The 19,583-nt window shown below is 36.0% G+C and overlaps 2 protein-coding genes across 5 annotated transcripts; both read left to right on the top strand.

The window, feature by feature from the left end:
- Window positions 1-264: 264 nt before the first annotated feature.
- Window positions 265-8,704, top strand: LOC113046120 (aquaporin-1-like). 2 transcript variants are annotated; one of them, XM_026207004.1, is made up of 5 exons: window positions 265-668; window positions 1,521-1,685; window positions 1,819-1,899; window positions 3,042-3,219; window positions 8,527-8,704. In XM_026207004.1, the coding sequence occupies exons 1-5, from the start codon at window positions 303-305 to the stop codon at window positions 8,535-8,537; spliced, it is 801 nt and encodes a 266-aa protein (XP_026062789.1). In that variant the 5' UTR covers window positions 265-302; the 3' UTR covers window positions 8,538-8,704. The 2 variants fall into 2 exon arrangements, with proteins under 2 accessions (XP_026062789.1, XP_026062787.1); XM_026207002.1 differs by having other exon boundaries at window positions 3,042-3,247.
- A 3,100-nt stretch (window positions 8,705-11,804) lies between these two features.
- On the top strand, window positions 11,805-19,003 carry LOC113046119 (gastrula zinc finger protein XlCGF57.1-like). 3 transcript variants are annotated; one of them, XM_026206999.1, is made up of 3 exons: window positions 11,805-11,874; window positions 12,560-12,779; window positions 17,223-19,003. In XM_026206999.1, the coding sequence occupies exons 2-3, from the start codon at window positions 12,722-12,724 to the stop codon at window positions 18,545-18,547; spliced, it is 1,383 nt and encodes a 460-aa protein (XP_026062784.1). In that variant the 5' UTR covers window positions 11,805-11,874; window positions 12,560-12,721; the 3' UTR covers window positions 18,548-19,003. The 3 variants fall into 3 exon arrangements, with proteins under 3 accessions (XP_026062784.1, XP_026062785.1, XP_026062786.1); XM_026207000.1 differs by having other exon boundaries at window positions 11,823-11,874; window positions 12,541-12,779; XM_026207001.1 differs by lacking the exon at window positions 11,805-11,874 and adding an exon at window positions 11,892-12,066.
- The last annotated feature ends 580 nt before the right edge of the window (window positions 19,004-19,583 follow it).

The raw sequence follows: 19,583 nt of genomic DNA, 5'->3' as shown, positions 1-19,583 counted from the left end.
TATGAATCATATTGGGCAGCACAGGATCCAGGGAACATATATGACTAACAAAAAAGCAAAAGACAAAGATCTTGATTTGAACATGGATGTACTGGATCTTAATTTTTCTTGTTATGTGATATTATCTCTTAGGCAGTTAGCAATTAACTACCTCCTTCCTCCTGACTTTTTCTGGTCTAAAACTGTGGTTGCTTTGTTAAAACCAGTTTCCTGTCAGACATCTTTCACCAAGTGTTTATAAGTGTAGCTTAGCTGGCATTTTCATTTACCAGCTAAAAGGCAGAGAAGGAACAATACTCATAATGGCACGAGAGCTGAAAAGTTGGTCGTTTTGGCGGGCAGTATTGGCAGAGTTTGTTGGGATGACGGTTTTTATTTTTATTGGCATAGCCTCCGCCATCGGAAACAAGCACAACAGATTTCCAGACCAAGAGGTTAAAGTAGCTTTAGCTTTTGGCCTGGCCATTGCCACGTTGGCTCAGAGTTTGGGGCATATCAGTGGAGCCCACCTGAACCCAGCTATTACTTTAGGACTTTTGGTCAGCTGTCAGATCAGTTTCTTCAGAGCAATCATGTATATCGTTGCCCAGATGTTGGGAGCTGTGGTGGCAAGTGGCATTATGTTCAAAGTTAGTCCTGACCCTGAAACAACACTGGGACTCAATAGGGTAAGTTATGTAATATTAAATTACAACCACTAAAAGTACATTAATAATTGCATTATGGGGATAGTTGTGTCACACAGAGAATGTGTTAAGAGCTACTATAAGATACATATATGTTAATTTTATCTATCTTTTGTATGTTAGTTTCAGATTCACAATTGTCTTAAATGTTTTAGACTTTCCTCTTTCCAGTCATTTTTTATTATTATTTTTATGTTTGTTTAACAATGAAATCACACTGGCATATATTCAACAAAGGAGAGGTTTCGATGGCGTCTGGGGCAGAAAAAGGGTGCCAAATTAGTTTTTACAAAATGTGTTTTCAGGGCTGTCAAAGTTGACATGCATTAAAAATATGAAATATTTTAAATCATTTTTAATACATAATATTATTTTGACAGTAAACAATGTAAACACTTTCCATGTGATATCTTATGCAGTAGTGCAATGACAATATAAAATAACAACCATTTTGACCTGAGAGCAAAGTTTATACTCTATTCTTCTTTTCATTTATTATTTTAAATACAGTTTCTGTTGGCCAAAACAATTATTGTGTGTATTATCTTTTCAATGTTCACTTTTTCATGAATTTTATTTTGTAATTTAGTTGTACAATAAATGCTATTTTACTTTAAGTCCCCGTTCTGACAACATACCCCATGTAGTGTGACTAATAAGTTTTTTTTTTTTTTTACTTTTTGTTCTGATAATAATACTGCAGTGGTTCAAAATTCATCCAAATATTAAAAGGTCTTGAAATTGCGTTTATTATCCCATGCTGTTGTAATGTGACTGTAGTAGTATACTACAGTAGTACTTTACAATGTAATCCAATTTCTTTTTTTCTTATAGCTGAGTAATGGAGTGAAAGCCGGTCAGGGATTTGCCATTGAGCTTTTTGCAACCTTCCAGCTGGTCCTCTGTGTCCTGGCCATAACAGACAAAAATCGGACTGATGTTACAGGCTCTGCACCTCTAGCCATCGGACTCTCAGTTGGTTTAGGGCACCTAGTTGCAGTAAGCAATTGACTTTTCATTAACCAAAAGGAAATGATATGTATTGTTCTTGGAAATTAGATCAGTAGGTCTCCAACCAAGTTTAGTCAAGTCTCCATCATAAACTTTACAAGCTCTTCATTCCTGTCCCCAGATCAGTTACACCGGGTGCGGCATCAACCCCGCTCGATCTTTTGGACCAGCTGTTATTCTTGAATCATTTAAAAACCACTGGGTACGTCCTTCCCCATTTTTTTTATGTTGGATTGTTGTAAGAACAAATTGAAACACTTTATTTTCATAGTCCACCATAAACATTCTACTAACTGTTAATAACTTTGTAACTACATGTCAACTAGCAGTCCTTAGAGTATTAGTAGTCTGTCTGCTTAATATCTGCTAACACTTTATTTTAAAGCTCGCTCAACAGACCCTCAACTGAATATAAGTGACTATGAAAGACTAAAAATTCTACTATCCCTAACCATAACCAGTTTATTAACCCCTTAAGTGTCACCCCCCTTTTTGGGGGTAGAGCTGAAAAGACTCTAATAAGAGTTAGTTAACTTGTAGTTGCAAAGTTATTATAGTTACTAGAATATCTGAAGTAGATTATTAAATTATAGTTTAATCAGTGCTTGGTCAAATGTAATCTAGATTGCATAATCATGTTCTACAAATTAAGTACTTGTAAATAGACTATATTACATTTTTAAATACTTCAAGTAATTAGAACAAAGTTAGTTTTTTACTGATTACATATTATTCACATGGTCACATGACCTGCAGAATAACAGGACTGGTATAATAATGTTAAATGCATTTTATGTTGATAATAACAATGAATGGAATATATTTTCTTTCTCTTTGTACTTTTATATCAGTATGCTACAAGATTATCTTATTTAAAATAACATGATAAACAAGTTAGGTCAAAAGTAATCTAAAAGTAATGAAAAAAGTAATCTGATTACGTTACCTAATGTGTAATGTAATTGATTACATTCCTAACCACAATTTTTGTCATGTAACTTGGATTCAGCAATAGAGTACAATTTTAAAGTAATGTACCAAATCGCCATTGCCTTTTGAATAAAAATACAAATTAATTTATTGCTTTATTGCAATTTTATTGCTATATGATTTGGTTGTAGCCTAGGTTAAAATGAACTGGCAAATTGTCACAACTGTTTTTTGCATACTTTGTGACACATTGTACTTCCTCTAAGTTTCTTAGGGCTGAAATAAAAATTATTGTTTTTTTTCTTGTTGTTTTTGGTTATCAGTTCTTTTGCATAAAAAAAGTCAATAAATCAATCAAAGACCATTTTAATTTCTGTAGTATTTCTTAAGTGTAATAATTATTTCCTCACATAGATCTACTGGATTGCGCCGATGACTGGAGGGGTGGCTGCTGCTCTTGTGTACGACTTCTTGCTCTGCCCGAAAAAGGAAGCGTTTCGCAAGCGTATGGATGTCCTGAAAGGCACGGCTGATCCAGACCCGTCTGCGACAGAAGCGCTAATCGAACCCCGAACCGCCAGATCTGGTTCTGGTCAGTGGCCCAGGCCATGAAATGTCTTGTAAATACACCTGTTTGTTATGTCCTTGGTTTTGGTATGTAGATACCTGAAAAATTTAGCTACATACAACACCAAAGCATTCAATACCATTTCTCTTGTCATTATCCTAACGACAGTTTTGTCAGCTCCTTTTCCGGCTGAGCTGACTACATGCACAGCTATTTCTGTGTCCTACTCATAATATCTAAATTTAGTGTAATTCAGTGCACTTACAGATTTATTCATTGGAAGGGAATCATTTCTGTTTTAAGGGCTGGCAGATCACTGAATAAATTAATCTTGTTTTTAGCATTACCTTCACTTATGTTGACTTTTGAATATAAATATTTATTATACAATTTATATTTAATCAGTCTCAAATGTTAATGTGCTGGCAGCCCTATGCTGGATTCATACAGTTGGGGTCTTGTGTTCACATGCATCTTGCAGAATACAAGTGGCTTGTATTTGTAATATTTATTATTATTATTTTGTAGTACCCTCAATAAGTTATTTCAAATGATCTCATCTTGTGGATTCTTCAAGGTGCATTGAAACATATGACGAGAACTATATATAATCAGGGAAAGGTTTGGAATAATTAATTTTGAATAATTTGGATTTTTTTGTTGAAGTCTGCATTTATATGATCAGAAAATAATGTGATTTTGTGAATAATTATTTTTATTTGTAAATAACTGCTCTCTATTTGTATATATTGTAAAATGTTTGACTGGCAGTGTATATTTAAAGGGATAAGTTTCGATCTTCTGTTCTTGTATCGCTAAATAGTGAACCACATTAAGTCAAATTTGAAGTACATCGGTTTCTGAGACACTAGTATACTAAATATTCAAAAACAGGTTTCCCAGTTGATGGTCTTTTGGGTAAGACAATGTTACTGTATCTCTGGAGTGGGATATAGAGGAAAGAGTTTCGATAGAATTAACATTCATATTAACATTTGAACATTGATAGAATTACACGTAATTTTTAATAGTTTGCAAATCTGTAGCTAAATGTTCTCAACACTGTACTGTGTGTTTTATGAGAGCACTTCTGCAAAGCAGTTCACACGTACAAACCGACCCGATGTCAACTTCTGTATCGCCTCCAGACTAACGGATACTAAAGCTGTCACACGAGTCAGCAACTTGTTCACTCTCACAAATTACAAATCATTTGAGCAAGCTGACCATTGGACAATGTCACAACCTGAATGTCTCGGTAACTGTTAACATAATTTATAAATATAATATCCAATAGTACATTGTAAAGGAAGGATTCCTTCATGGCACAGTCAGAGGTACTGAATGCATGGATCTACTCAGATATAGCGTTTTTAATTAGCACTACACCTAACCCTATTAAGGAACTGCAATTAAACCTCTTTAGGGACAGCTTTTTGTTCATCAGAAACAATCATCTACCATTTGTTTTTAAAAACAATGGCACGTTCCTGTCAGTCTGTCCAACATCACACTTTTCACTCCTATATACAGGTCCTTCTCAAAAAATTTGCATATTGTGATAAAAGTTCATTATTTTCCATAATGTAATGATAAAAAATTAAGCTTTAATATATTTTAGATTCATTGCACACCAACTGAAATATTTCAGGTCTTTTATTGTTTTAATACTGATGATTTTGGCATACAGCTCATGAAAACCCCAAATTCCTATCTCAAAAAAATAGCATATTTCATCCGAACAATAAAAGAAAAGTGTTTTTAATACAAAAAAAGTCAACCTTCAAATAATTATGTTCAGTTATGCACTCAATACTTGGTCGGGAATCCTTTTGCAGAAATGACTGCTTCAATGCGGCGTGGCATGGAGGCAATCAGCCTGTGGCACTGCTGGGGTGTTATGGAGGCCCAGGATGCTTCGATGGCGGCCTTATGCTCATCCACAGTGTTGGGTCTTGCGTCTCTCAACTTTCTCTTCACAATATCCCACAGATTCTCTATGGGGTTCAGGTCAAGAGAGTTGGCAGGCCAATTGAGCATAGTAATACCATGGTCAGTAAACCATTTACCAGTGGTTTTGGCACTGTGAGCAGGTGCCAGGTCATTCTGAAAAATGAAATCTTCATCTCCATAAAGCTTTTCAGCAGATGGAAGCATGAAGTGCTCCAAAATCTCCTGATAGCTAGCTGCATTGACCCTGCCCTTGATAAAACACAGTGGACCAACACCAGCAGCTGACATGGCACCCCAGACCATCACTGACTGTGGGTACTTGACACTGGACTTCAGGCATTTCCTTCTCCCCAGTCTTCCTCCAGACTCTGGCACCTTGATTTCCGAATGACATGCAAAATTAGCTTTCATCCGAAAAAAGTACTTTGGACCACTGAGCAACAGTCCAGTGCTGCTTCTCTGTAGCCCATTACCTGCACATGCCTGTGCACGATGGGCTCTGGATGTTTCTACTCCAGACTCAGTCCACTGCTTCCGCAGGTCCCCCAAGGTCTGGAATCGGTCCTTCTCCACAATCTTCCTTAGGGTCCGGTCACCTCTTCTCGTTGTGCAGCGTTTTTTGCCACACTTTTTCCTTCCCACAGAGGTGCCTTGATACAGCACTCTGGGAACAGCCTATTCGTTCAGAAATTTCTTTCTGTGTCTTACCCTCTTGCTTGAGGGTGTCAATGATGGCCTTCTGGACAGCAGTCAGGTCGGCAGTCTTACCCATGATTGCGCTTTTGAGTAATGAACCAGGCTGGGAGTTTTTAAAAGCCTCAGGAATCTTTGCAGGTGTTTAGAGTTAAGATGATTAGGTTAATAGCTCGTTTAGAGAACCTTTTCATGATATGCTAATTTTTTAAGATAGGAATTTTGGGTTTTCATGAGCTGTATGCCAAAATCATCAGTGTTAAAACAATAAAAGACCTGAAATATTTCAGGTGTTGTGCAATGAATCTAAAATATATGAAAGATTAATTTTTATCATTACATTATGGAAAATAATGAACTTTTATCACAATATGCTAATTTTTTTAGAAGGACCTGTACAGGTGCATCTCAATAAATTAGGATGTTGTGGAAAAGTTCATTTATTTGAGTCTATTAAGTCAATTCAAAGCACAAAGACTGAAGTAGTTTAAGTCTTTGGTTCTTTAAACTGTGAGGATTTTGGTTCACATTTAGCAAAAACCCACCAATCTCAACTATCTCAACAAATTAGAATTCCTCATAAGACCAATAAAATAAAATAAAAAATGTTTTAGTGAACTGTTGGCCTTCTGGGAAGTATGTTAATTTACTGTACATGTACTCAAGGGGCCTCCTTTTGCTTTAATTACTGCCTCAGTTCAGCGTGGCATGGAGGTGATCAGTTTGTGGCTCTGCTGAGGTGGTCTGGAAGCCCAGGTTTCTTTGACAGTGGTCTTCAGCTCATCTGCATTGTTTGGTGTCTTGTTTCTCATTTTCCTCTAGCTCCACAATAGAAAATCTAGTTTCCACAATAGCCCATAGATTCTCTCTGAGGTTCAGGTCTGGTGAGTTTGCTGGACAGTCAAGCACACCAACACCATGGTTATTTCACCAACTTTTGGTGCTTTTGGCAGTGTGGGCAGGTGCCAAATCCTGCTGGAAAATGAAATCAGCATCTTCAAAAAGCTGGACAGCAGAAGGAAACATGAAGTGTCAAAATTTCTTGGTAAACAGGTGCAGTGACTTTGGTTTTCAAAAAATACAATGGCAGATGACATTGCAGCCCAAATCAAACTTGGAAACACTGGACTTCAAGCAGCTTGGGCTATGAGCTTCTCCACCCTTCCTCCAGACTCTAGGACCCTGGTTTACAAATGAAATACAAAGCTTGCTCTCATCTGAAAAGAGGACTGTGGACCACTGGGCAACAGTCCAGTTCTTCTTCTCCTTATCCCAGGTAAGATGCCTCTGATGTTGTCTGTGGTACAGGAGTGGCTTAACAAGAGGAATACGACAAGTGTGGCCAAATTCCTTGACACTTCTGTGTGTGGTGGCTCTTGATGCCTTGACCCCTGCTTCAGTCCACTCCTTGAATCTAATTTCCTTTACAATCCTCATAAGCCTGCGGTTATCTTGGTTGGTTGTGCATCTGTTTCTTCCACACTTTTTGCTTCCGCTCAACTTTCTGTTAACATGCTCGGATACAGCACTCTGTGAACAGCTTCTTTGGTAATGAATGTTTGTGTCTTACCCTCCTTGTGAAGAGTGTCAATGATTATCTTCTGGACAACTCTCAGATCAGCAGTCTTCCCCATGATTGTGTGGCCTAGTGAACCAAACTGAGAGAACATGTTGAAGGCTCAGGAAACCTTTGCAGTGTTTTGAGTTGATTAGCTGATTGGCATGTCACCATATTCTAATTTGTTGATATAATGAATTGGTCGGTTTTTGTTAAATGTGGGCCAAAATCATCACAATTAAAAGAACAAAAGACTTTAACTGCTTCCGTCTGTGTGCATTAAATTTATTTAATACACGAGTTACACAATTTGAGTTGAATTAATGAAATAACTTTTCCAAGACATTCTAATTTCTCGAGATGCACCTGTATATGAAAGAAAAAATACAATAATTCAGCAAACGAAGAAAAGTTTTTCAACAAATGTGTCATTAAAACTTGCTGGCGTAAACGCTTTTAACTTCCCCTGTAGCAATGAAAACACAGAGAAGAAGTATATATCGGGTGTCTTTTCTGAGGGTGGGGTGACACTTCTGAACGGCATTTATTGAGTGGCAGAACTGCAACACCCAGACGTTCAGTCATCAGTTTCCTCACATTGTGGTGCTGAGGCATAAACAAACGCATGCGGTAGATCTCTTCAAACCCAGCTGTACTGCAAGACAAAAGCTGAGTCCAAAACAAATTAAACAAGATTGCTATGGTGTAAAAAGAAAAGACATCATCAACTTTGTGAACAATAGGACCAAATCTATTAGATTAGTCCTTGAGCCTCTCAGTCCAATGGAATAGTTTGTATTATTGCGTGATTTTTGTAAATGTCTGTTAACTGTTGTGAATGATAAGATCAAGAAGTGTCTCAATTGAAAATATTCCAAGGACACCTTGAACATTCAGTTTCAATTATAGCCCAGCTATTAAATACCTGTTAGACACTTTACTTTAGAATAGATTCGATATGGAATCAGATATAAATGGATTCATTTATAAAGATGATTACATCGATACACCTAACCAACATACACCATCTTTATTTAGCACCACTATTCCTGTAACAGACAGAATTTTTGAGAGTTCTGACTTGTGTTTGTCTTTTTCCTTTCTTCCTTTTCTTTTTGGCTTTGCAGGAGCTGAGTAAAGATGGATTCCATGCAGAACCACCAGGAAAACTCCTTTCTTGACAGAAGTAAATTGACTGGGTTTTAGATCTGCACACATGTGTAATGCTGCATTGATGGATTATGTCAGATTAAATATATAATGTATTATTCTTAAAAATTTGATGATTAAAGCTCTAAAGTATGATGGACATCAGAATATTCTCTTACTACAAATAAATAAACTAAGTGAAGAAGAAAGAAATAAATACATCACAGTTGCTTGTAACTTCACTTGGCCCTGAGCTCAGAAGTGGCATTAAAGTACTGAGAAATTACACCTTTTTATGTCACTTGGGACCGATTCCCACTGTAAACTAACATGCACAACTATCATATTGGCGTGTACTTACAAAGCACATATTAATGCACAACCATGTTCTAGATCCATTCACCAATCACCAGATTAGAAATGAAAGAAATATAAACATATTAAAATAAAATGAGTATGTAAATTGACTTGTTTTACATCAAAACATGTTTGTAATGTCAGGATGTTACAAATGGTAACCATAATTTCATGCTTTAAGCTTAAAAGACTGACATCTGCTGGACATTGTGTCGAAATCCAGAGAATTTGAGAACATGCATTGGGAATATTTTGTAAAGTTCACAAATGCCTTACTCAGTTTATTAATGGTGTACTACAACAACAGATAGAAAGTGGGAAAACACTCTACCAGTTTTGAGTAGGTTATTGGTGATGTTTTCATAAAAAAATGGGTTTAAATTATTATGTTTACACATTATATCACTGTGAATTGATACATTTTGAGAGGCCAGTTGTTTAATGTTACACAAAATGAAGGTAAGAGTGACATTTGATCATGGTTTGGACGATACCTTCAAAATGTTGCCTGGGTGACGTCGCACATAATAAACATACGTGACTGACAAAGACCAACAAAAGGGCAGTCAAAAGTTAAGCACAAGAAATATTTAAAAAATAGAAAGACAAAAATTCAGAAGTGCATAGTTTATGGGAATTACCACATATGTGAGAGCAGGGTTACTGAATGAGCTTTTTTAATTGATTGTGCTCTTTGTGTCAATGCTGTTACTTTTACAAAGAAGCAGTACTGATAGAGGCGATTTGATATGGTCTCTTCAGACACAGAATCTGGATAAATGCTTCAATGTGTAAACTAGCTGGAATATTCCCATCAGTTTACAAGTGAAGACGAGCATCAGGATGAGCTGAAATTGGGAAAGAGTTTATTAAAGAAATTCTTATTCTTCATTCTTCATGAAAGAAGCTGAAAGTTATAAAGCATAAAGCAGTTTAAGATTTCGTTGGAAACTGTAAAGAGCACTAATAATAAATAGAACAATGTTCTGGAACTTTCTGTTTAAGTTTAATGTGATTATAATTCTGATACCTAGTCATGAAGCTTCATTTAAAATATAGTTACCATAGAAGTCTAACAGCAGACATTCATCTTGTGATCATCTGTAGAAAGCATTGTATGTAAGTTTTTATGATTCATTTGTGTTTAATCAGCTGATTGTATTGTTTATAAAGCTATGAAAGAATATGAAAAATAACAGTAAACTGAGACATTGTTGTATTCTTAGAGATAACTATAGCTACACTGTACTTCTCCTTTCTGTAGTTTAACTCTGTTTAGGTCATGTTTGTAGGTGTTCAGGAGCACAAACTAAGTAATAAGCTCTATGGCACTGCTTCACAGGCTCTGAGTCTCTGTGTGTGCACCGAACAGTGCGCAAGAACTTGAGTTGAGTTCTTTTGTGTCTTCTTGAGCTTGAATGTTTTACAGTCTCTTGAATGTTTTATTTGGCAAAGCTTAAAAACACATGCAAATAATAAGCTTTCATGACAACGCAGAGCAGTGGTCGGTCAACAGAGATGGGCATAAATACAGGAAAAAGATGCCGTAACCACCAAAGACATTAAGGGGGACAAGTCATTTTAATGTTGAAAGAGAGTGAGGTAAGATGGAATCTGCAAATCATTTAACATTTGTCAACTTTTAGAAATACAATAGAAATATTAAATGACCGACAGTTATATCTAGTGATGCAAACTCTCTCTCTCTCTCTGTCTCTCTCTCGATATCTATGAAAACAATTCATTAATTCACACTTTATATCAACACCACGATGTTTATTGTCATATCACTCAGCCCTAACATTCAATAGAGCTTTAAATACATTTGACAAGATTTACTATCAATGCCTGAATCTGATGAATAAATCATCACCCTGATAAAGAGGTCGACTGGCACATTTTCAAGTGTTTTATGAAAATACCAAAATACTGATCTTGAATATATTTAAATAGCATCAAGCACACACATTTCAGCTTCAATTATAACTTTAACCAGGTACATTTCTGGCATCAAAAGTTTGTTGCCAAATCTAAGGAAGCATTTCGAGGTAGAAAAGTTGTTTAAAAAAAAAAAAAATATATATATATATATATATATATATATATATATATATATATATATATGTATATATATGTATATCCTATACATTTTTTGTCCATTTTAATATATTTGTTAGCTGTAGTATGGGCTGAATGCACAAAATGGCTGAGTGCAAATACTATCAGTGACGAGAATTTAAATAAAATTAATGTTCTGGTATAAGGATGACAGCTTTTGAAAATTAATTGTTACAAATTTCCAAAACGTAAATGAGCCTTGTATGATAAATTAATTATAAATCTTGTTTAGTGATGTTCTTACAGGGACTGGACTTTTTACACCCCAGGCTATTTGCAATAGGCTATAGTTCCTATTTTTGGTGAATTGTATTAACAACAACAACAACAACAACAAAAAACCCTAGGGTAAATTTGATCCTCAAGCACCACTGAATCAATTATGATATTAATGTATGGAACCCAAAACAATTAAATAAAAAATAAAAAACACAAAAACCATACCGTCCCCAGTTAATAGATAATGACAAGTGAAATTTCACTGATATTTTAACCACTGAACTAGGAAATGTCCCTTGTTTTCATTTCAGAGATCTGGTCACCTTATTGTATGCACACAGGCTAAGTACAAAGTAATTTTATATCTGAAATACATTAATTTTTATGTTCCTTTTTGGGCTTACTGTTTCTCAAATAAGCAAATAATTGCCTAATAAACTATATTTTACTCCACACATGACTGAGACCGAATGAGACGGCTGCTCGTCCACATTAGAAGGCTATACCTGATTTTTGTGTAATTTTTGATGTTTTGTCGTTTTAAATAGAATTTGGCGCGTTGGTGATCTGCTGTTGATGACGTCATCTCAAGCGCGCGCGTGCTCGGTCAGCGTCGAGTGTCCTGAGGCGAGGTGAGCATTTCGTGTATATAAACAATGGTCAAATACACTTTCTACATTTTTGTTTCAGCAACAGTATGCGATGTCGTTTCTGCGTTGTTTTTATCGAGTACGGCGCTGTTTGTGTGTTTGCGGACTTAAAATCTTAGAACAAACCTGAGGAAAACATGTTAAATTCCCAAAGACCTGAACGATTTGTGTTTTGTATGTTCGTGCGAATGATTGTCTCGAAATCTGAAGTGATATTGTTGCTGTAACAGAATGTTTCGTGATATTTGTGATTTAAATGGATGTTAACTTATTATATTGCTGCTGTGATTTAGTTATTGTTCTGACCTTTACCATCGTTATTGTTACTTTACTTGTTTGGTTAAAATGAATAACGGATAACGTTACTGCTGAACCTATATAATGAGCCAAGTGGAACTTTTTTTTAAATCTATTCATAAATATTAATAGATACTGAATATTTAGCTCTGTGTTACTATTTCTGTTTTTAGACTTTTTTAATCACTGTTCTATTTTACACGTTAAAACTATAGTACGTTAATTATATATATAGTCTCTTGAGATATATTAATTAGATCTCATCTGCTAAACCTACATACTTAAATGTGTAAAATAGTCCAGATAATAAAAAAAAAAACTCATAAAATTATTTCTTGTTTATTTTAACAGATCTTCTTTTTCCACACAGAAATTCATGTTAATTGAAGCTCCTGAACAACAATCACACAGTCAGTGATTTCAACGATTAATACTGGAATATTCACATCAGCCTGCAAGTGAAGACTAGCATCAAAGCATCATAAAGAACTGAAATCTACAAAGACTGAGTTTACTAAAGAGAACAGAGAACATGAGAGATCTAGAACCCTGCAGAATGAAACACACTGAAGATACTGAAGAACAAACAGGTTGGTGTTTATTCATTAATATTGCTGATGTTTATGAAGCTTCAATGTGATTTATATTTGTTGTAATAGAAAGTACTGGTTACACTTTATTATACAGTAATTATACAGTTCATCCGTAAAGTATTCACAACACTTCATGGTTTCCACATTTTGTTATGTTAAAACCTTATTACAAATTTAAATTAATTGTTTTCCTCAAAGTTCTACAAACAATATGAAAGTTTGTTTGCAATTTTTTTTTTTTTTTAAATCACATCTGCATAATTATTCACAGTCTTTGCTATGACACTCACAACTGAGCTCTAGGGCTCTCAAAATGACTGAAAAACAAAATTTGAATTTTGTTCTTAAAATTAGAATCATACTCAAATTTAAAATGCATAATTTTAGTTAGGGTGAAGAAAAGCTTGTGGATTCTCTCCTGAGGCTGCAACAGGGCGCAAAATATAACTAATGCATGTTTATTCAAAGCCTAACATGACTATCTGTGAAAAAAAGAACATAATGTTTAAAATAATGTTTATAAATCAATTAGAATTAAGTTGCTTTAACAACTATAAACAAAACAGCATCTTGTATGTATGCACAGAGTACTTTTTTCACTTGAAAAACACAAGTTGCAGTGGTATGGGGAAAAAAAACCACCATAAAGTCTCAAGATGTTTTTACAAAATCAAACTTAGAAAGTTAAACATGCGGCTCTTTTGTCCATCTAGAAAATGCACGAAATATGCGTTCTGTGTGAAATCTTCTCTGCACTGATGTTCTCTTTTCCCGCAATATTTGTAATTAACAATGCAGCAGTGCCACATCTTTTTGGTGGCTAACAAAAACATTAGAATGGAGTCGTCATCTCATCTCATGCACCACAGATGAGGCTGCCTCCTGAGTGCACACCTAAAATTCGAAAGCAACATTTCTGCATTCGAATGTGGATTTTTATTTCAAATAAGACTAATATTTGAAATTCAAATTATTTTTTGACAGCCCTACTGAGCTCAGGTCAGAGGTGGGTAGTAACGAGTTACATTTACTTCGTTACATTTACTTGAGTAATTTTTCTGGGTAACTAATACTTTTCGGAGTATATTTAAAGATGGGTACTTTATACTCTTACTTGAGTAAATTTTTTGGGAAAAATCTGTACTTTTACTTCGTTACTGTGGGCGACGCTCCTCTCGTTACTTTATTTTAATGCAATAAATGTTAGAAATGCTTAAGTTTATTCCAAACGCGCCATCTACTTTTCTCTGGGCAATGAGCGATGCCCATTCGCTTATGATTCATTCTTTTGAGTCAATTCTGTTCAAAGGCTTGATCAAACCAATTGGCAAACGAGTGAATTGCTTCATGAATCAGTTTGAAGGAGTCGTTCAGTTTCCTGCCGCACGCGCTGAGCGTCTGAAGCGGTTCACTCAGAGTCGTAACGTTTAAGATCATCTGCAGCGTTGAAAACGTGGATATGGAACTGCACTGAATTGAAAGCAAATCTGCAAAGGCTATTGTTTGCTTGTGATGGAGATCCTTATTAGATGAGCACCGCGTGTGCTGTCTACTGTTTAACAGGTAGGCTAATAACTTGGGCTACATTCGATTACAGTACACGATACCACTGTGACATTAGTTTGTTGTACGTGTGTGGCTTATAACAGAGGGGAGTCAAGTTGAATGCAGCTTCCAAAAGACAAAAAATTATTAATTATTAAAATTATTAATTTTAATACAATCACAACGGTGCGAGTACGTTCAGCAAGTCATATCATCAGCTGTTAAATTCAGATCTGTGATCGCTTGCTGGCGCTGAGCCAGAGACAGACGCGTTTTTACAGCGCTGCGCATTATAACCAATCACACACGATTCTTTTGAATGCAATGCCCAATCAGAGGTGTTCCGATGAGTCATCGCTGAAATGTCGGTGCTTCCTTCACTCGCTCACTGACTGAATACCTCTTTCTGGCGAATTCTCTCGTCAGAAACAACAAAGTGCAGATGTGTGCACGAATCTCTAATTAAGATATTGATTTCACAGTGTTAACAGTTTCAGTGATTTTAATGGGAGTTTCTGAGAGTGATTGAAATCTACACTGTCAGTGAAAATCATCTTTAATAATTTAAATGTTATTTGCTCTCTTTCTGAACAATAAAAAATTAGTAGCAATATTTATATCACATTAACTTTCAATGTTAAATTCACATTTAATATAAAGTCAGTCGTATTAAAAATATGTTATGGCATGAAACCTGATACTTAAGTAAACAGACAGGGTTTTATAATAAATTGGAGTAAAGGCTGATGAAATATATACATGTATACACACACACATACATTACATACATTTTATCTATATATCTAAATAAAAAAAAGGCTCCGTATATATGACCCAAAGTAACTAGTAACTAACTACTTGAGTAGATTTTTTATCCGATACTCTTTTACTCTTACTCAAGTAACTATTCAAGACTAGTACTTTTACTTTTACTTGAGTAAATATTTCTAGAATTACTTTTACTTTTACTTGAGTAAAGTTTTTGGGTACTCTACCCACCTCTGGCTCAGGTGCATCCTGTTTCCACTGATCATCCTTGATTGGAGTCCACCTGTGACAAATTCAATTGATCGGACATGATTTGGAAAGGCACATACCTCTCTATATAAGGTCTCACAGTTGACAGTGCATGTCAGAGCACAAACCAATCCGATGAAGTCCAAGGAATTGTCTGTAGACCTCTGAGAGAGGAATGTATAGAGGCACAGATCTGGGGAAGGGTACGGATAAATTTCTGCAGCATTGAAGGTTCACAGAAGCACGAAGTCTCTGTTACCCTTAATGGAAGAAGTTTGAAACAACCAGGACTCTTCCTAGAGTTGAAAACTGAGCAATTGATGGGGAAGGGTTTTGGTTAGTGTGGTGACCAAGAACCTGATAGTTACTCTAGTTGAGCTCTATGATCATACATGGAGATAGGAGAAACCTACAGAAGGACAAACATGACTGCAACACTTCACGGATTGGTGTGGTCATGTCAAAACTGGAGAAAAACCTCAAGAGTTCCTCTCAGGAAGTTTTAAAGAAAATAAGTGCTGTGAAATCTTTCACCTGCACTCTCTGTGGAAAGAGTTACGCATACAAAAATAGTCTTAATGTTCACATGAGAGTGCAAAAGTGTTCACATTGCGACAGGGGATTCAACTTGTCAGGGCACTGAGTGATCAGTGTTGCCAAACTTATTCCTCTCCTCAGTGAAGACATGAAAACCCACTTGAAATTTGGAAAAAAGCACCCAAAGGACCCTCAGAATCTAAAAAACAAGATTCTCTGGTCTGATGATCCTTAATTTTAAACATTATGTTTGAAGTAAATCAGCTCTGCTCCTCACCTGCAGAGTAGCATCCCAAATGTAAAGTGTGATTGTAGCAGCCTCGTGCTGCGGGATGTTTTCAGAAGCAGGAACTGAGGCGCTCGTCAAGAGTAGAAGAAAAGCTCAATTCACCAAAATATTGAGATAGCCTTAATAAAAACACAGTGCAGAGCATTCAGAAGCTCAGACTGGGCCAAAGGTTCACCTTCTAACATGACAGTGACCCTAAGCACATAGCAAGAGTGACTTCTAGACAATTCTGTGAATGTCCTTGATTGGCCCAGCCAAAGCCTGGGATTGAACCAAATCAAATATTTCTGGAGAAACCTGAAAATGTGCATCTGTCCGCATCCAACCTGACAGAGCTTGAGAGGTGACGATGCAGGGAGAACAATGGCAGATAATTGCCAAATAATGATGATCAAAGCTTGTCGCATCATACCCAAAATACTTGAGGCTGTAATTGGTGCCAAAGGTTCTTCAACAATTAATTGAGCAAAGGCTGTGAATATTTCATTTATAATGTGAGTCTTTAAAAAAAAAGAAAAATTATGCATTTGCAAAGATTTCAGACTAACTTCTCTCTTGATGTCATTATGGGTTATTGTTTTTGTTTTGTTTTTACAATTGAGGAAAATAATGAATTTAATCCATTTTGGAATAAGGCTGTATATGGTTAAGATTAGGATATGGTTTAGGGTTACTTGTATGTAATTATGCATAATCTATTCTATTGTTATTATAATAGTAAGCAAGGACTCCTTAAAATAAAGTGTAATCGAAAAATCTTAAGAGCTGTGCAATAATATAGCTAGAACATCAAATAGTAAGGGACTACTTGTTAAGTTGCTCAGATATTTAATAGTTCTCCCTATAAAAACATGGGATTTGTGCCTATTTGTTTGGAAATTAATAATTTGAAGATCAATGTACCTCATTCATGAAATGTTTCAAGGACATACACGTTATAAATATATGCATCAAAATGATCAGCGTTTTGTGTAGCAGTTATCATCTTTCTGCTGTTACATCAAAGCTCATTTTTATGTTCAATCACATTTCTCTGTTTTTTTTTTTTTTAGGAGTTATTAAAATTGAACCGTTTTTAGAGTTGACTGGAGAACATGAGGAGATTGAACTGAATGAAGTTGAGGAGCTAAATCATGTCAAAACTGGAGAAAAACCTCTGAGTTCCTCTCAGGAAGTTTTAAAGAAAATAAGTGCTGTGAAATCTTTCACCTGCACTCTCTGTGGAAAGAGTTACGCATACAAAAATAGTCTTAATGTTCACATGAGAGTACATACCGGAGAGAAGCGGTACAAGTGTTCACATTGCGACAGGGGATTCAACTGGTCAGGACACCTGAAAGCACATGAGAGGATTCACACTGGGGAAAAACCTTACAAATGTTCAATCTGCGACAAAAGATTTGGTCGCTCGGGAATCCTGAAGGCACATGAGAGGACTCACACAGGAGAGAAACCGCACACATGTGATCAGTGTGGGAAGTGTTTTGCGCAAAAAGGACACCTTGCGGCACATATGAAAGTTCATACGGGAGAGAAACCGTATACTTGTGATCAATGTGGGAAGAGATTTGCACACCTAACACACCTTAAGATGCATATGAAGATCCACACTAGAGAGAACATGTGCATGTGTGATCAATGCGGCAAAATGTGTTTGCGAGCTTCAGACCTGAAGATGCACCAGAAAGTTCATACAAAGGAGAAGCCACATCCTTGTTATTTATGTGGGAAAAGTTTTTCATGTCTACAAAATTTAAAACTACATCAGAAAACACATTTGAGTGTGAGAGAGTACATGTGCTTTGAGTGTGAAAAGACTTTTATTTCAGCGAACAGTTTAAAACTGCATCAGAGGATCCACACTGGAGAGAAACCTTTCCAGTGTTCACACTGTGACAAGAGATTTGGTTGCTCGGGAATCCTAAAAAGACATGAGAGGATTCACACTGGAGAGAAACCTTACAAGTGTTCACACTGTGACAAGAGATTTGGTTGCTCGGGAATCCTAAAAAGACATGAGAGGAGCCACAGTGGAGAGAAACCTTACAAGTGTTCACACTGTGACAAGCGATTCAATGTTTCAGAAAACCTAAAAAGACACGAGATGATCCACACTGGAGAGAAACCTTATAAGTGTTCATACTGTGACAAGAGATTCAGTCAGTCAGCAAATCGGATTATACACGAGAGGATTCACACTGGAGAGAAACCTTTCAAGTGTTCACACTGTGACAAAGGATTCAGTGATTCAAGAGACCTAAAAAGACATGAGCGGATCCACACTGGAGAGAAACCGTTTCAATGCACTGTATGTGGGAAGTCTTTCAAACAATCATATGCTCTTAAAAGTCATACAAAAAACGTTCACTGTAAGTAGATCATCTTCAGATCAGGACTTTCAGGTCTGAGGCCGTGTCCTCAACAAATACTACACAATAATGCATCAAGCAATAAAATGTCATCTGGATAAATCTGTGCTAACCAGTCATTACAAGTGATATGGCAAAGAAACATTATCTAAACTTTAAACAGTGATTAAAGTTAATCATCATCTTTAAAACCAGCAGTTTCAACTGAGATTCAGATAAACTCAGAGATAGAGTTCTTCCCCAAAGAACAATGTCAGAAAGTGTTTCTCTTGTGTATCATTTTGCTTTATGACATAAGTCAGTGGTTCCCAACACTGGTCCTTGAGGCACCTCAACACTGCATATTTTTCATATCTCCTTTCTAGTGATCGACCGATGTATCTGTTTACCGATATTTTCCCGATATTTAAGCATTTTTCCATAATCGGGTATCGGTTTTGTAATATCGGATTCGCCGATTTACGGCGCCATCTTGTGGCCGTTTTGAGATTTCCGCCATTGCAGCCCGGGTGTCTGAGGAGATCAGTCAACAACAACTCAGTGCACAGGTAAATATATGTTCTACTTGGTTTGCTTTAATTAATCAACTTTATTTAACATAACAGACATGCACAAATGAGATCTGAGACATAAATTCCTGATATAGTTAATTTATGCAGCTTGTTTCTAAACAATTGAGACGAACTCGAGTCACGTAGTGTAATTCATCATGTCCTGCCCCAATAAAGACGTATCTTTACATGAATTAAATAAAACAGACATGAATGAGTGCATGTTGAAAATAAAAGCGTTGAATTTAATTCTCTATCTGTTGTATTTGCTCACCATTAGTCTAGAAGAGAAAGTTTGTTCATATTGCTTAGCAACTGACGGATGATCTGGAGGCTTAAGCATGGCGACTGAATGAAACTTTTGACAAGATTATCTTGTTTAAACACCCTAGATTATATTATCATTTACTACATAACAATTATTTCGCTAATACACATATAAATATAGTCTACCGCTTTGTGGAAATTAATTATTATCTCCATGCGCGATCGC

This window comes from Carassius auratus, chromosome 27, assembly GCF_003368295.1.
Source record: "Carassius auratus strain Wakin chromosome 27, ASM336829v1, whole genome shotgun sequence".
Lineage (NCBI taxonomy): Eukaryota > Metazoa > Chordata > Actinopteri > Cypriniformes > Cyprinidae > Carassius > Carassius auratus.
The sequence above is the reverse complement of the archived record's forward strand: the minus strand, read 5'-3'. Positions and strand labels throughout refer to the sequence as shown.

Excerpts from the sequence above, each read along its gene's own strand:
- LOC113046120 (XM_026207002.1), top strand. The coding sequence starts at position 303 with ATGGCACGAGAGCTGAAAAGTTGGTCGTTTTGGCGGGCAGTATTGGCA. Across the intron at positions 669-1,520 it reads CAACACTGGGACTCAATAGG|CTGAGTAATGGAGTGAAAGC; the intron begins GTAAGTTATGTA and ends TTTTTCTTATAG. Across the intron at positions 1,686-1,818 it reads GTTTAGGGCACCTAGTTGCA|ATCAGTTACACCGGGTGCGG; the intron begins GTAAGCAATTGA and ends TCCTGTCCCCAG.
- LOC113046119 (XM_026206999.1), top strand. The coding sequence starts at position 12,722 with ATGAGAGATCTAGAACCCTGCAGAATGAAACACACTGAAGATACTGAA. Across the intron at positions 12,780-17,222 it reads AGATACTGAAGAACAAACAG|GAGTTATTAAAATTGAACCG; the intron begins GTTGGTGTTTAT and ends TTTTTTTTTTAG.